This window comes from Psittacula echo, assembly GCF_963264785.1.
Source record: "Psittacula echo genome assembly, chromosome: Z".
Lineage (NCBI taxonomy): Eukaryota > Metazoa > Chordata > Aves > Psittaciformes > Psittacidae > Psittacula > Psittacula echo.
The window spans coordinates 79563178-79580448 of record NC_137742.1 but is presented as its reverse complement, the minus strand read 5'-3'; the positions used below and the strand labels follow the sequence as shown (position 1 = coordinate 79580448).

Sequence of the window (17271 nt, the reverse complement as noted above, 5' to 3'; positions counted from 1 at the left end):
GATGGGCTTCTAAGGATATGACCTCAGCTTTCCTATTCATCTCACCCCTAATTTATTTTCCCAGATTGTTACATCAGCTTTTCTCCTGCATCTTTAATTTAGTGTGTGGAGCTAGGGAGCTGCAAAATACTTCACTGTCATCATGCGAATGTAAATAACTTCAGCAAAACAGGAGTAGAGATAAAAAAACCAGGGTTAATGAAGAGAAGCTAATGTCTGTGCAGTGTTCCATTAAATCTTGTTTGTAGAGGATTTCTCCTTACAGGTAGTGATGGCTTTACTCTGCAGTTAAAAAGGCAATCTATGTCTGACCCAGTGATTATTAAATGTCAATATATACACTGAAGATTAAAAGAAACTGCATGTTTGTTTATGTGCATGCACAAATATTCTGCCTGTGGTATCTTTCTCTCCATGCAGTTAAATGCAGATACATGCTTTGACCTTTGTGCTTAATGTAAGTTGTCTCCCAGTCTTACTTTATGTGTTCATTGTACTCAGGGTGTAAATCTAGAGGATGTTAATACACTTCTGTGGGATTCAGCGCAAGTTCAAATTCCAACCTGTGCCTATGCACATACTTCTTTGGTTAACTTGCATGTACAGGACACTGGTTACTTGCATGGTGAATTCTAGAGATGGTGCACATGAAGGGAACTTGTTTTATACAGTCTGGTTTTGCACACAGTCTTGGTTGCTGCATACACTCATCCAACAGCACAGTTTCATCTTGGCTGTCAATACCTACCTTGTTTTGTTAAAACTATCTAAATACACAAAACTTCAGTAAATCTTGGGCCTTACATGTGACTTTCTTGATTAGGCTGAACTGTTCCATTCCTAACTTGTTTCTAAAACTTGAGCTATATTGTGGTTAAACTTGTTTATATTCAGTTGATAAGTCTGATGGATATCTAGAAGATAAGTGAAACTGGAGGTCGGACATCACTTTCTCTCAGTAGCATGCAGTGACTGAAAGAAAAATTCTTCCCTGAGTCTATGATGTCCATTCCTACCCTCCATCCTCAGAAGCAGAGGATTACACTGCAGATATGAACTACATAGTATCAAAGAACAAAACCAGATACTGTTTCTTATACTTCGTACAAACCCCATACAATATAAAACTGAGAAAATCATGGAATCATTAGGGTTGAAAGGGAACTCTGGAGATCTTATAGTCCAACTTCAATGGGAAAGAAATGGCAAAGAAAGTAAAAAAAATCTGCAAGGCTTACATCTATAAGGAAAACACTCAAGTTTAGCCTTTGCCTTCCTGAAGTAAAGCAGGACTAGAACAGAGATAAGCAGCATCTATAAATATATGTTGAGCCACGTTGCTAAGGGATCCATGGTGGGCTTCGTACATTACATGCGTCCTCCCTCTGATCTGGAACTCAAGATGTGGAAATAGAAAACCCTGCTTATCATCAAATAGAATCCCAGTCTTCACATGAAAATTGGTATTAGAACATACAGTTATTTACTGTTATTTAACTCAGCTGTACTTACTACTTTTCTGGGGGAAGAAAATATTACCTGCAATAATCACTGTTGCAAAAGCAGCAAATCCATATTCATCCTTTCCTTCCACAATCTGAGCTCCACATTCAGGATCTGAGAGGAAAACATAAAACAATTCCTGTCCTTCAGGCTCATCATCATCAAAAATTTTAATGGACACGTTGCTTTCTCTTTCTCCATCCAGCAAAGTCAAAGAGACTGACTGCTCTTCAAAATCTTCTCCTTCCATTGCCCAGGTGAAGTTTGCTTTCCAAGCATTTCCAAAAGGATATGAATCTATTCCACTTTGTGCACTGACTCCCCCAAAGGTTTTAACAGTTACTTCAATATCACCAGTAAACCCCTTGGTCCTTCTGATATGAAGTACCACTGTGTTGGGGCTACTGTTGTTTGCATCTTCTTCAACGTAAGTAAACTCTGGCCCCAAACTTAGTATTCCATGAAGAATATCATTAGCCAGGATATTAATTGTTGCAACACTGAAAGCTGGATTCAGACGTGGACTCCAGGCAGGATTCACAGGTGGAACATCCAAAATTTCCACAGCAGTCAAATTTACAAAAAAAACTTCCTCCATTTCAGAGATAGTGTCATCTATTACTGATACTTCTATCACAGCAGTTTTCTGAAAGCATGAAATCATAAGCTCTCCATTGTAGATGGGTATAAAGTCCTCTAGTGGTTTGGCACTTCCTGGAACAGTCTGATATGTCAAGATAGTGAGATTACTTTGAAAACCAAACAGCCTTTGGACATGTAGTGTGACTGTCTGAACATCTTCTTCAACTGAAATAGATCTTGAATTAGGAGCAAACTGGAATATCCCCATTGGCTCAATTTCAGCTATAGTAAATCCGGATCTGAAACAGAAAAGATATCAAAGTTGAGAAAGGAAATGCAAAGTTTAAAAAGTAAAACACCCAAGCAGAATCATTTCCAGTGAACAGTCAGTGATGGCTGTAACAAATGTGTAACAGTAGAGGGAAGCAATAGCAAAAATGAAAAGCAAGATCCAAAGAGGTTTCATTTTTGCTGTGATTGGATCAAACATTTGTCCACAGGCTTGATGCATCCTCAGTCAGCACAGGATACAGAATAAAGGATAAATAAAATAAGGTCTTCCTGAGACAATGGAGAGGCAAAGGAAAGTATGATGTCTTTCTATTGGGGACACAATGCAGAGAGATGTAATACAATACAGCCACTCTGAGTAATACCAGTTTTAACCACTGAATAAACTTCCTGTACCAAGGGAAAACTGTGGAGCAGACAGATGCTAGCAGATCTTCAGCTTTAGCTAGGAAGCTAGAGAAGGAAGGGAAGTTATTTTAAGACTTACAGTGGGGCTTTGAAATACTAACTGCCCCTCCATATCACTCATAGTAATTTTTACCAGATCTGAGCCCTATTATCAGTATCAATTTAAGCTCCACTTTGTTCACATTAAACATATTTCCTTCTTAACAAAATAAGCATAGAGACTAAGACTCTCTGCTAAACCCTGGGTCTTACACTGGTCTATAGAAGTGACCCATTATTCAGTGCTAGCAACTACCAAATGGCATTGCTATTACAGTGAGTGATTTTCATTAACAAACTAGACTCCTTCAACCACTTCAAAATAAAGTCTTCAAAATAATGGTCAGCTTTACCTCCTGTGCTAGGTTTTTAAGAATAAAAGGGATGTTTATATAAATCAGGTATTTTCAGAGCATTTCTTGTTTAATTTTATTTAATTTATATAATGTTTATTATCTAAGACCATCTAAAAATGGATTTTTAGGGACACTAATGAAGACTGTTAGAGTTGCTCTTATTCTTCAGCTTCCTGGCTAAAACTGTTGATCTTCATTCTTAAATGTCTCCATAATCCTAGACACATTCTAGGCACCTTCAATCCTAGTGATATGGAATAGACTGGAATTGGAGAAAAGCCTCTGTTCTGATTAGGTCAGATCTGCAGCACTGACACTATTTCAACCTGAGAGAAGACATACAAATTTATCAAAGAAGACACAACTTCCTACCTACCTATAATTTAATAGGGATTTGTATGAGGTGTATGCCTGTACACAGGTTGTAATTCTTACACCATCTGTGCAATGCAAAAGTAACATCCTTACCTGAGGCAAGCCCCACCAGACACATTGGTGTGCACTGCTGTTAAAGTGATGGCAAATGACTCATGTTTATTTACATTTGGAATAGCTTGAAATGAAATTACTTTACTTTGCTCACCAGAGGAAAATACAACAGTACCTGAAGGAAAAGAGTGAAAGAGCACAAGTCAAAATCACTAAATAGGAATTGTCTTTAGGTAGGTACTTGAGTCATAATTCCACTCCATTTAGGAAGAAATCCACATTGATAAAGCTGTCCATAAGGGGCACAGCATTGTGCCTGCCTCCAAGATATGTTTCTATGAAGCTTAGTTCCTTTTTTGCTCATAAACATCCCTCAGAAATAAAAATTAGACCACAAAATTTCATTCTAGTAACATTTCATTAATAGAAGAAGCATATAAAGGTACAAATAATTAAAAGGTAAAATCATCACTTATACAACTTTCATAGCTGTTTCCTCCCTCGAACAAGTACTTACCAAATGGAGGAGTCATATTGCCTGGCTGAGCAAAGTCAGTGATTAGGTCTGGTGGGTATCCTGAAATCCAGCTAACTGTTACAGAGCCATAAACTCCTTTTCTGGTTATGGCAGCCTGGCCTGTCCCTGCTACAATGTCTGCAAGTCGTAAAATCACAGATTCAAATCCAACCTGTGGAAACACAGTAGATTTTGTTTTAGAATATGAAATAAAAATGAGCAATAACATAGGTGAAAGCATACTATATTTTGCAAAATAGGCATTTTAAACAATAATTATGCATGCATATAGATGGATGTATGTATATAGATGTATTTATATGTGTATATATGCATATATGTATGTGTGTATATACATATATATGTGTGTGTGTGTGTATGGATACACACATGCTTCCTTTACAACTATTCAACAATACTTTTAAATCTTAGATTTCTGAGAATTACATGTCACGGAAAAGGAACCAGTATGGCTTGCATTTCAGCACTGAAAACCTGGATATAGCATTCTGTGTCTGTTGTTTAAAAGAAAAACAAACCACCTGCCCTTAATGCTCCCAGGCAATAGCTGTAGCACTGTACAGAAATACACACAAAGGTCTAAAATAAATTATTAATTGTGTATCCAGTAAAAAGCAAGTTGTTGCCACACAACATTGTTCACAAAATTATTCTTACTAGTATGATCTACTTTTCTTTTTCTTTGAGCAGCAAATGGGCCTTAAAGGATAATTTGTACATTCTAAAAGCAATGATAAATGGATGTATGGTAGTAAACAATGTTTGCAGAAGAACTATTTAAGTTCAATTACAAATTAAAAGACAGAACAATGCTTCAAGACAAAAGCATTAAAAATAATTTTATTAGAGTTTTTGTTCACTAAGAGAGAAAAACTCAGCATGCTGTGGCGTTTGCTTGACATACAAAATGGGAACTGTAGCACACAGAACAGGCAAATTCTCTTTTCTCACTCTCATGCAAAGAAGACAAATGGAGAATTTCCTTCTCAGGGATTAGCCAAATATATTGTCAACTGCATTAAAACCAGCATGACCTACATCTCATTTTGCACATATTACTGGGTACATGTTGTTACCTACTTTGAGGCTGCTATACTTAAAGGAATAATATTGTTCAGAATTAGTCCTTTTCTTTTAAGCCTGAGAACTTCCATTTCACATAAACAAAAATATAAACTAACCATAGTATTTATACTATTTTCATTTTATATATGAAGAGACATTTTCAAACTATATTAACGCTTTTCTGTAAAAGTTTGTGTCAAAGAAAATAAAATATACAGTACAAGTAATAACTGGAAAATTCTTGTCAGTCATGAAATTGGTTGCAAAACTGAAAACTTTGAGAAGCCAGTTGAATCGTCATAGCATCTATCTTTTGTAATGGAGCATACCTTCCTTGTGTTGTAGAAGCATTACACTGCAGCCAGTCTACTGACCTGTGAATTGGCAGCTTCCTCAGGAACAAGCAGAATAGTTGACTTTGCTTTTCCTAATATTTTAGGCACATCCTTGGCACTTCCCCTAATCAGGCTTACATTAGTCAGTTCCAGAGTAAAATTCAAGCCCAGTAGAATAAATGCCTTTTGAGGAGAGAATTTAAGCAAAAAGGTAGAAATTTAATTCCACTAAAAAACATCATATCCACCAGTTCAAAGAATTAAGTATCAGAACAACCTGCAGGTTTTATTCCACTAGCATAAAAAAGCAGTGTTTTCAAGGCAAGTGTTTTGTTGATTATGTGTCTCAAAAGAAATACAGCTAAAATGTTGATATTGTGAATGTGATTTGCCAGCATTTTGTTGGAATGTGAGTTTGTAGACCAGCTACTGCCATTTTAATAAACTGTATCTAACACAGTAGCCTCAGCTTTATTTAATCCTTAGGATTATAGAGACATAAAATGGTTGGAAAAGGATGTAAGACACTAATAATAATAACAACCAACCAAGGAACAGAGAGAACTGCAGGTAACTTTACCTGCTGCTTTATGACTCAGCACTAACAGATCACTATTTACAACCCAAAAAGGAAACTTGAGGAATTAGTTGCATACATATAATAATAAAATATTGAACTGATAGTAACACAGAGCAATGATGGAAGGAAAGACTGAATATATGAACAGCTGCATAGCAGTGACTTTACAATTGTTATCTGAAAATGTAGTATTTGAACACAGTTCTAATCCATAATGGTGGATACCATTGAAAGTTTAGTATCTTTTTCCACTACGTTGGTATTGTGATAGACACAGATGGAAACAATAGATATCATAGGAGCTAAAAGGATAATACTGACCTGGTTACTTATTGGCACTCTTTTCACTCCAAAGCTGGCACCGTCTTTTACTGTGAGGTATCCCGCCTCATTCTCAGGTTCAATTAGCACTTCTTCATGATAAGACATGATATGGTACTCAACCATCACTTCTCCAAACGCCCCAGCATGCCGAGTTACATTGATCTGAACATACCGATCCAGGTTTCTCTCTATGAATACTGACTGATGATCAGAGTACAGGGCAAACACTCCATGAGGATCATCATTTGCAAACACATTGATCTTTGAAATTCTTTTCTCTTGGTCTAAATCTGCTCCACCTTCTACTGAAATCAGCTGCACCACATAGTTTTCATCCAGTTCTGGAACGTCATCAGGTAACAAGTAGATAATTATCTCAGCTGTAGTCTGCTGGTCAGCAATGACAACAGAGTCCTTAGTCGTAAGGAAGTCACCTGTGATGTCAGATTCACTACATATTTCCCAGTAAACCTGAAATGAGTTTAGAAAATGCACAAAACAAAAGCAAAATTACACATAGAATCAGAAACTTTCATATTTAGGATTCAGTACAGATAGGATATGGAACAGACTGGTTTTAAGAGGGTAAAATAAATATTGGTTTAGGTAGGCACAGAAAGAACAGACTGTCTTACAAAAGGGCGTGTTGTTCCTTTAACAGTACTATGAATTTAAAGATGTCTTTTGTATATCTTGAGAATATTTATGTAAAACTACGTTGAAACTCAGAATTTTTAAAAATTAATCATTTTTTTACATCAACATATTCTTTTTGTTTTCAAGATTCCTCATAAAAAAAGAAGAGTGAAAACTCATTAAACAAAGCAGATGCTTCTATTAATGGATTTTTTTAAAATTAAACAAGTACCTGTTAAAATGCTTATTTCTAAACAACATTAGGTAAAAAACAATGTGAACGATGGTTCAGAAAATTCTTGTTTCTTAAGTTTAGATATGGCAGGAAAAATAAATTATGATGATCTCAAAGAAAGCTCACTATGAATGTATGGTCTTTTCTGTTCTCTCATCAAAAGCACAGGAGAAAGTGAGAGATGAGAGAAGCCCTGCAGTACTGGTTTTCTTTTTTTTTCTAACCTGACCAGGGGAAACTGAATTTGACTCTCAAAACTACAAGTACTAGGGCTAAGCCCTTGCTAAATTCAGTCTAACAGGCAAGATGTTGAAAAAGAATTTGAGAAACAAGCAATTGAAAGGCACAGAATAAGATATTCCTGCGTACATTGATACTGAGGATGATTTCAGATTATACTGTTTATTAGGAAAGAGTAAGAATACCGTTATGTTTCCCAGAGTGCCCTGAATTCGCCTAACAAACAGTGTGATGCTTTGTGGCCCTTCCACTGCTGAGGGTTCTGTATAGTTTTTCTCAATTAAGGATTCAGGAGCAAACTGTACAATTCCATTAGGATCACCAAACTTCTGTATCTGTAAAAAAGTAACAAACAATATATCAGAAATGTAGAGTGACTCATATTCTCTTTCAAAACAGTGACACATAAAGAAGTTTAAGCAGGATCTAAACTGGAGTCAAAATGTTATTAAGAGACAGCAAAGGAAGTATGAATGTCCCCTTCTTAGTTCTGTCTCCCTCTGAGACAGTCTCAGTTCTGTTTCCCTTTCTTCTGCCTGAGGAAGAAAGGGCAGTTTTATTTCAAATGCTGGATATCACTATGCGTGAATCACTAGCTGCAACAAGAATTTCTGGCCAACTGACTTAAAATGGGGTTGTAATACCAGTGCTTACTGAGAAGCTAATTCATTGGCATGTAGTGTGAAACATTCCAGCCCAGGGAAAAAACCTGGGTCCCTGTAGGAAAAATGAGGAGTCTGCAGATATAGGAACTAATTCCATCAACCCTTTACAGACCAGGAAAAAACAATCCGATTTCTAGGAAAGATTTTTTTTTTTTTTTTTTTTTTTTCTAGCTTCTTATATCGATCTTATAAAAATTTCCTTAGTTGCAGTATCCCTAGAGCAATAATTTCTCTTTGACAACTCCCTCTGCCTTCTCCCACAGATTTCTGCATTTCTCTTGCTCTGTTATAGACAGATTCTTTCCTTTCTTCTATTTAGGAGAGCCGGAGGGGAAGAAGAAGTCAAGAAGGGATGAACAGTGCACTGACATGTAGAAAAGAGGGCCCAATCCATGCTCTCTACAAACAGTACCACAGAATTCTGCAAATAAGAGGGCCAAAACAGGGCTGATATACAATTTTTTCTAACAAATTCTTTTTTATTTTTTGAAGAATTGAAGCTGTAACAAGTAGTACAATGACAAAAAGCCAAATGACAAGCTGTGAAATCATTATGATTAATTTTTAAAAGCTTTAAGAATAAATAGCAGTGTCAACAGAGATCTCAAAAGGAAAAAATAAAAGCAACAGTGACTTACTATTAGTGCAATGATATTTGCCTTAGGATCTATTTCTGTTTCCCCTTCTGTAAGTCTCAGTCTAATAATGAAGGTCTCCTGAACTTCAGCTTCAGTATGAGGATGGATTTGTAGATTAATAGTTCTCAGCCCTCCTTCTCCTTCTCCAAAATAGAATGATCCATTCACAGGGTCACCAATGTCACTATTCATGGGAGATAAAACCTCTTCTGAATTAGGTCCCAAGATGTCCCAATTAATCTGTGGACAACACCAGTTTCAGATTTAGAGTGGTGATATAATGGCCTCCCAGGGGGAGAAATGACAGAGTACCACAAGTGACATAAAAATTCTTCTATCATCTGGTAACTAGATATGTATAAATCTTTGCTAATACAGAACACAAAATATTCACACTGAATTCTATGTGGTAAAATATATAATCATGATAAACATGACACATGCCAAAATGAAATTTGTAGTTAGACACAGTGCCTGTTTATTAATTTCTAAGTATTAGTACAGAAAAAAAGTGAAAATGTAATTTCTTTGGTGCTTAACAGGAAACATATGGGCAAGTTTGCATTTCTCTGTTCCATCATTTGTTTTGCAAAGCCCCACAAATGGGTACTCATAATCAAAACCATTCCTGTGATGTGATATCAAGACTGAAAATTACAAATATTTCCTTCAGTAAAAGTTTTTAATATTTTAAATTATGATTCTTACTTCAGACCGATTAAAAGCTACAGTATTTTTTAAATTTCCCATAAATTAGATTGCCTTTGAGGAATTCATATTCAGCACTTTAAAATTATTAATTTGGCCATTTAATTGTTTTCCAGTTTTCTCCAATGACTTCTAGAATAAGTCAAAGAAGACGAAGGCAATTTTTGCATGGTAGAGTAGGAGCCTTTAATGCCAATCTTCCAGTCATCTGCCAAGACTGTAGAAGGCCTGCCCTGGTTCATATTTATAATTTGACTTTGTCAGTGGTCTCTATAGAGTAAAAAAAAAAAAAAAAAAAAAAAATCTAGAAAACTCAAACAATTTACTGAAAAAAGTTTGACCACCTTTACTATGTAATTTGTCTGACTTAAATTAGTAGTGGTGCATTAAATTAATCATATTTTCAACAGGATTAGTCAGCTAGTTCAAAACAAAGCACACAAGACCATAACAAAAGAAAGCAAGCAGGAGAAGAAAGAGAATATTAGAAGGGTAACAACATTTTCTGTGATACTGCAAATATGTGCTATTATCCTAGTAGAAATCAGTCACAAATAAGCTCTTGAAGAAAAAAGTAGGAGCTTTTTGACCTGGTCAGTGGAAAGCATTCAGTCTTTGAGAGCCAAGGCCCACCTGTGTCTCCCCCAGCAACCTTCCAGTCCTTTCCAGCACTAGGGACACTGTTGTAAGCGTATCAGGGTTGGAAAGAATAATTTGACTCTGGTTGAGAAATCGGACAATGCCCTCGGGAGAGTCACTGTTAGCAATAGTGACCTGACTCACGAGGTGACGCCCAAGGACTGCTCCACCAGTGGCTCCTGTCAGGTGGATTTCAAACAGCTCTGCAAATTCACTGCATGAAAAAAGAAAAAGTGTTTCTGAGATATCTGAGAAAGAAAATAAGTAAAGTTATTCTTAGTGATTCAGCCATGCACCCAGCTGGATCTGTTTAAAGGTGTACAGAAATCATCCCCATAAGCATGCAGCAGAAGATTCCTCCCACATGCATAGAATGGTGATATCTGAAATAAAATTAACATTCTACTTTCTACTTGTGTTAAATTAAATATGGCAGAATATTTTATTATTCACAGCAGTACTATTAACACCCAAGATTTCTGACAATCTAATTTAAAAACTGTATTTTTTGCATAAAATTTAACAGGAATGGTGAAACCCTAATAATAGTGCTTTTACCCTCCCCCTTTTTAAATTGAGATGATTTTTCAGCACTGCAGAAATTTGTTTTTTAATTCCAATTCTACACACAGGCATGCTGCACATGCTAAAAAAAAAAACGATTTCTCAGAAGTAAAATGGTGACTAAATATCTGAAAAATTAATTACCTTTCATCATCATCTATAATAGAGATGTAAATAAAAGTCTGGTTCTGGCCATGATAAAAAATGACAGAATTATTATGGATGACATAGTCAACACCATTGGGAAGTGCAGAAATACTTCGAGAAAGAAAATCAGCTGTTACATCGCCATAAGTTCCACGCTTCCTTACAACTGGAATCATGATTAATCCAGCATCCTCTTCCACTGCAAGAGTAATTGAGAAAAAGTAATTTTATTTCAAAAGTTATGCCACAGCCACAGACTTATCTTCTAAACCACAGTGAAAACTGCAGGTAAACTGACCCTGTAAGAGGATATACTGTGGATCAAATTCTATGATGCCTTCTGCATTATCACTTTTTGCAATAGTGACTCGTACTGTGGAGATATTTCCAATTACTGGAGGTTGATCTAGCTGTAGACCATTTTCTTTTATGGTAAAATCAAATCCACTTGCAAGAACATAAAAAAAAATAAAAACATAAAAAAATTATTGTGACAGTATTAAGATGCAGGCATGTCAATTTTTGAATTACCACAAATACTTTTATTTTCTGACAGTTATCATTGAAGACTTTTGGTCACACTTTTTTAAACTATTATATAAGCAGAAAGAGTAGTTTATTCACACAAACATGTATATTTCTTTTATTCTTTCTCTTTTGATCTTATTTGGATTTCATGCAACTTGGCAACTTGCATGTAATGTATGGACTTTTAGCTTTAATAAATCTTAATCAGCAAAATCTTTATACTAATATTTAAATAATTTGCTTCTCCATGTACCCAATTTCTATTGCCATGACCATGACAGCTGTTTTATGAAAGTTTACAGTAGTGGCTTTATGCACGTAGATCAGATTCCAAATATAGTTTGTTCTTCTGCTTGTAATCAATCAACTGGGAATTTTGTCTTTACCTTCCTTGGAGTTCCACTTTGGTAATCATCACTGAAAAGTCTTCAGGACCTTCAGGAAAGTCATCATCATGGATTTCAACCAAAATTATTTTACTTTTCTCATGTGGTTCAAAAAACAGTTCCCTTACTGTGACAGTAAAATCAATTCCCTCCTCTGCAGTTCCATTTATTATCTGAAAGCAAAGACGCACTTTGCCATAGGATCCCCTGGAACGCACAATAGTGATGTTAACCTGAAGGAAAGAGGACATTTTGTTTAAAAAATAGCTTTGTTTTACTGTTACAGTTGCCTTTAGGAGCTTGTGCTAAAGGCATCTTTTTAATGGTTTTCACAGGTAACAGTTTGCTTAATAAGTACAGAGTGCACATAACTTTGCAGGTAGCCTTCTTTCTTGGAGTATTAAAAAACTCTAAAACTTACAGCCAGCCATTCTCAGACTGTGTTGAGAAATGTAGACTAAGTCTTTGATTATTTTTTTTCTAAAGTTAAGCATAAATCTAGCAACAATATTAACATGTATCAATGTTTTACATAAAAAGGAATTTTAATCTAGTACCCATTTTTCTTCTTCTGTTGTTTGCAGTAGTTCCTGTGTAAATGTAAACTCTCCATATGGAAAGTCACTGGCGGCCATAGTAATATTTGCTGTGCTGCTAGATTCATTTATGAGTCCTCCATCACTAATTCCAGTTAGCTGAAACTGGTAGTAATGCTTCTCCTCAGGACTGTTGTCATCTACAGTCTAGGGAGCAGAACAAATGAAAGCTAAAAGGATTTAAAGTATTTCCAAGGAGAGAGGTGTAATTAATTTTAATCAAGATACTAACAAAATAAAAGGAACTACTTGAAATAGCTAGTCATGTAAAATCTCTCATATACCTGTATCAGAACAACTGCTGCAGACTGCCTATCTCGCATTGTCAAGGTCCCTGATGTCTCAACAAATTCTGTGTGATGAGAAGGTGTTATATTCCAATATATTATGATCTCACCAAAAATCCCTGGGCCACGTGTCAGGCTGCAGATAAGAACGCAAATACAGATTTTATTTTCTACATTTCATATTTAATATCCAATCCAGAGACAAACACTATATGATATTGTTCTGCATGAAAGAAATGTTATCAGCATTGTGAAGCTTGAATTTTAATGTACTAAGCCTACTGAGATTTTAAAGATCTGTAAGGATCTTAAATACTGTTAAGATCTTTAAAATTCCCTCTTCAGAGCAATAACATTTCTGCGGTTCTGTTTGATTTACCTGTGTTGGGAGGTATCTAGAGCTGCATTTTTACCAAGAGTTTTTTTAAGGTGTCTTTTAAGGCTTCTTTGCATATGTATAGCCCAAAGGCAGGGGCTGAAACCTGAGCTCTCTTAGTTCCATTCTCCTCTTCTGGAGATAGGCACACAAAAGGAAAACTGGACTTAAGGGTAATGCCTAGAGGCAACTTGGGTTTTAAGGCAGAAGGACACTAGAATATTAGTATGAGATCACTTGAGAAATATTCTGTCTGCTACTTGTCTAAAAACCTAGAGCCTAATTCTGCTTATGACATCAGTCTTGGTGAACAAAGTCATGGCAAAAATTTGTCCATACCTAACACAAGCTACTACATGATCTACAACAACTGCTGCACAAGGCATCATTTTGTCTTGTGGGCTTTTCAGGGTAGCATAAGAAGCTATTCTGTTGCTTTTATTTGCTGATTCACCAAGGGAAAGCATTGTAATCCTTTTTCCAGTACTCTTAGAAGGTATGCTAATATCTTTGTTTACTCATCCTCTTTTCAGTTGACTGAATGCAGTGAAATAATTACATCTTGTTCCAACTAAAAACCCAGTTCCTGCTTTGGTTACGCTAGCCATCCTGGCGGTCTACTGAAATACACTTCAGGAACCAATCCTGAAAAGCATGAAGTATCTTCAAATGTCATTGTTTCTCCTTCCTCCATTCTTTCACTAGAATCCTTTCCTTTAATGCACGAATGTGTAAATAATCTGAAGACTGAAGGTAGTATTTGTAGTATTTGGAGCTGTCCAGTAATACTGAGAAGACACATGCATAACATATTCTGCCCTTCTTTAAAAACAAGTATCTAATTTTTAAAATAGTTCTGATTTTAGAAGTGATAATGAAATGAGCACTCAACAAATTCTTGCTAAATGCGAAGTCATGTAGCTGTTGAAATGGTATTTTTGTCCTTCCTTTGGAAAAATGAGTGACGTACCCACCTAATAAGAGCACTTCCGTCATAATTTCCTGAAGGTTCTCCAATCAGAACATCCTTGGAAGAATGGGCTATCCCAACCACCCCAGAAGCTCCTTCATCACCCATAATAATGATGGTTGCAACACCTATGGAAAAGAACAAAGCTTCTCATAGTAAATGAAAATTAAATGAACTAACTTTGGTAAATTTTGTGACATGAGTGGTTAGTGCCAGCTTCCCAGAGAGCCCATGGAATCCCCTGTTCTGGGAGACATTCAGAATTTCAGTCAACAAGGCATACAGCAGCTTGATCTAATTGTGAAGTCTCTGTTCCTTGAGCAGGGTTTGCAACTAAGATGACCACCCTTACAAACAAAATTGTTCTATGATTCTAAAAGATCTGAACCTGGTTTGCTTATTTTTGTTAAAGAATTCTTTACAATGTTACTCATCTTAACACAAAACTTTACACCAAAAATTAATTTAGAATAAAAAAGTATGATCTAAGATTCTCTTTGATTTCTTTGGACAACGAAACAATTTAGGGAGAAAGACTATCAGTCAAAACTGCTACCAAGTAACTGTACACAAAATACATAAGCACTGCAGACTAAAAGAATATGAACAGGCTTACTAGAATTCTCATATAAAATGACTCAAAAGTGAAGGTAATGAATTAATTCTTTACCATTTACAGGGGATATCTCTGCATCACCAGTAGAGACTAGCTGTATGGTAAATGTTTCATTACCCTCCAGCAGACCATCTTGTACCGCATGTAGAACAATCAACTTCTGGGATTCAGTCTGTATCGTGTAAAGATAAGAAGATACATAAATACAGTAAGTATTTATAACTGAACAAAATATGGTATTATAAAAAAGGGGTTTTTTTATTTAACAAATAAAGTGTTAAACATGCATATGCTTGATATATTCTGTAATATTGTTTTAATATGATATTTCTGATCTGGCTGAAATATTTTCTCACAGCTTAGTAAATGCTACAAATTTTCTCTCAAACATTGTGTACTCCCCAGAAATATCCTGGCTATTTTCAACTGACTAACAACTGAAATTACTTTGAAATTGTATTCATATAGAAGTTTCCAACTTAGAGGAAAGTTTCTATACAAAATTTTTCCCATCAGAAAGTGCATGTTAAATAGTATGCACACATTCTAAGGACTATTATTAAGGTTAGATATATAAGGTCATAGCAAATTCCTGTCTAATCCACATTTTTGTCAGTGAGTAGTAGCAAATGCCCAAGATAAAAATATAGGAAAAAAGTAGGTACACATTGTATATCTTTAGTACACCATACATACATACTTATTACATATTCTTACAGCCATGCATATACAACAACTTCAGGGACAAAAGACAATATTTAGCCTATCAGCAGAGAAAGGATAGCAAAAAATGACAGGAAAACTTTCCCAAATACTGGTGAATCTTACAAAAAAAAGCTATTTTCCAGCTGATTAAAAGTAAAAGAAACAACTGGTATGCATGTTTATTTTATGCAAAATAGCCTTGTACAGACAGATTATGCTTTATGTTAAAACACTTTTCCTCATTAAATATTTTGAGTATCCTATAAAAGACCAATATTAAGATAACAACAATAGTTTGACAATATTCAGTGTTTCAGCTCCTACTTCAGAGCTTTAACTTGCTATGAAACACAAATCAAATAACACTGTTCAGTTTGAAAGTCACTAGGGTGTTTTATTATTTATTTTTTTTAAATCTGCAAATTTTGAGCATTCTGTTATCCTTCTCACCCTTTCAATATCAATTTTTCTCTTGCAGTTGTCTGACACTGCAATGGAATAAATGCTCCTTTAATCATTCTTCACATTCAGTGCATTTTGTTTCTCTTTCTTATTGAAAAAACAATTCAGATCTGAAAAACCTATCTTCCTTAAAATGAGCATGTTGGCTTTCCCTTTGTTTAAAAAAACCAAACCATTGCACACTGCTAACCCCACTGGTTCAAACTGGCCTTTTTCTAGTGTTACAATATTTAGCAACCCCATGCTGCTATAAACACATAACAGCAACCACAAAACCACGCATCAGAAGAAGAAAGTATTTATAAATATAATAGTAAATCACTTATTTGCAATATCAGAAATACCTCATTGAAGTGAAGGGTACCATTCAAAGGGGTCAAATCATATCTGGCTGCTTCTTCAACAATCCATAGCACTTTGACTGCTCCTCGTCCTCCATGACTTCGACTTACAGTGAGCAATACAACTGCAGCAAAGTCATCAGGTGTCTGAGGCTCCTTCACTATTACCTGATGAAGCAAAATGAGTTAAAAATAGGAAAGGCTATAGCAAAATGCATCAATACTGACTTGAGATAACAAAAAATATCATCAATGACAATGTAAAATAAGGACAACAGTGAAAATCAACAGGAAGATAACAGATGTAAGGGATGTACTGAATTCTGCTATCAAAGATTAGTCACTTGTGTTATTTCCGTATGCTCTATGACTAAAAATAATTACAGTGAGTCACAAACAGGCACAGCACCAGCAAGATGGAGAGCAGAAGAATCATTCACTGAAAAAAACTAAGATGAAATACATTTTGTAATTTCCTAACTTTACTTTCAGCAATACAGATTATTACAAAACCATTTTAATATTCAACAGACTACCAAAATACTACTTTGGATGCCCTGAATTTTTAGTGAACTGAATTAAATCAATTCAGTAATGCAGAAATCTACATTTATGCAGCAGCAGTTTTGTTGTTACAGCCATCTTATATAGGTAGATGAAGACAAGCACTAACATGGCTTTCAATGAAGTCATGTCTTCCACTGCAATGAAGGCTCACCAAAATCACCTCTGTGTTAGTGACACGAACTCACTATCCAGCTTTAGCAGAAAAGAGTGCAATCCAAATCAAACTCACGTTCTTTTCTTCAAAACCAAATACTCCAACAGGGGAATCATTTGGTGGAATAGCGACAGTTACCAGAGTGTCATCCCCAAGTCTTGCACCACCTGTTACCCTCACCAGGGCAATCCTGAATATCTCAAGAAATTCCACTTCATTGTCATCTATGATTGTAATTTCTATTTGTCCTCTAGCCTGCGGAAAACATTATTTAAAAAAAAAAAAAAAAAAAAAGGAAAAAAAAAGGAAAAAAAGAGCAACCAAGTTTCATTTATAATATTTTGTGAATAGCTTGGAAAAA

The 17271-nt window shown here is 35.5% G+C and overlaps 1 protein-coding gene across 1 annotated transcript in view; it reads right to left on the bottom strand.

Annotated features, from left to right (window-relative positions):
- The window catches only part of ADGRV1 (adhesion G protein-coupled receptor V1), a gene marked incomplete at its 5' end in the record, with an annotated part of 292106 nt that overhangs the window by 181107 nt on the left and 93728 nt on the right, over nucleotides 1-17271 (bottom strand). The window contains 17 exons of the mRNA XM_080638347.1: nucleotides 1540-2384; nucleotides 3648-3783; nucleotides 4126-4297; nucleotides 5586-5729; nucleotides 6448-6921; nucleotides 7747-7896; nucleotides 8865-9104; nucleotides 10206-10425; nucleotides 10920-11121; nucleotides 11221-11369; nucleotides 11837-12069; nucleotides 12394-12579; nucleotides 12717-12855; nucleotides 14070-14193; nucleotides 14736-14853; nucleotides 16193-16357; nucleotides 16986-17165. Of these exons, the coding sequence (XP_080494473.1) occupies nucleotides 1540-2384; nucleotides 3648-3783; nucleotides 4126-4297; nucleotides 5586-5729; nucleotides 6448-6921; nucleotides 7747-7896; nucleotides 8865-9104; nucleotides 10206-10425; nucleotides 10920-11121; nucleotides 11221-11369; nucleotides 11837-12069; nucleotides 12394-12579; nucleotides 12717-12855; nucleotides 14070-14193; nucleotides 14736-14853; nucleotides 16193-16357; nucleotides 16986-17165 (3877 nt within the window). The remainder of the gene's footprint in view (nucleotides 1-1539; nucleotides 2385-3647; nucleotides 3784-4125; nucleotides 4298-5585; nucleotides 5730-6447; nucleotides 6922-7746; nucleotides 7897-8864; nucleotides 9105-10205; nucleotides 10426-10919; nucleotides 11122-11220; nucleotides 11370-11836; nucleotides 12070-12393; nucleotides 12580-12716; nucleotides 12856-14069; nucleotides 14194-14735; nucleotides 14854-16192; nucleotides 16358-16985; nucleotides 17166-17271) is intronic.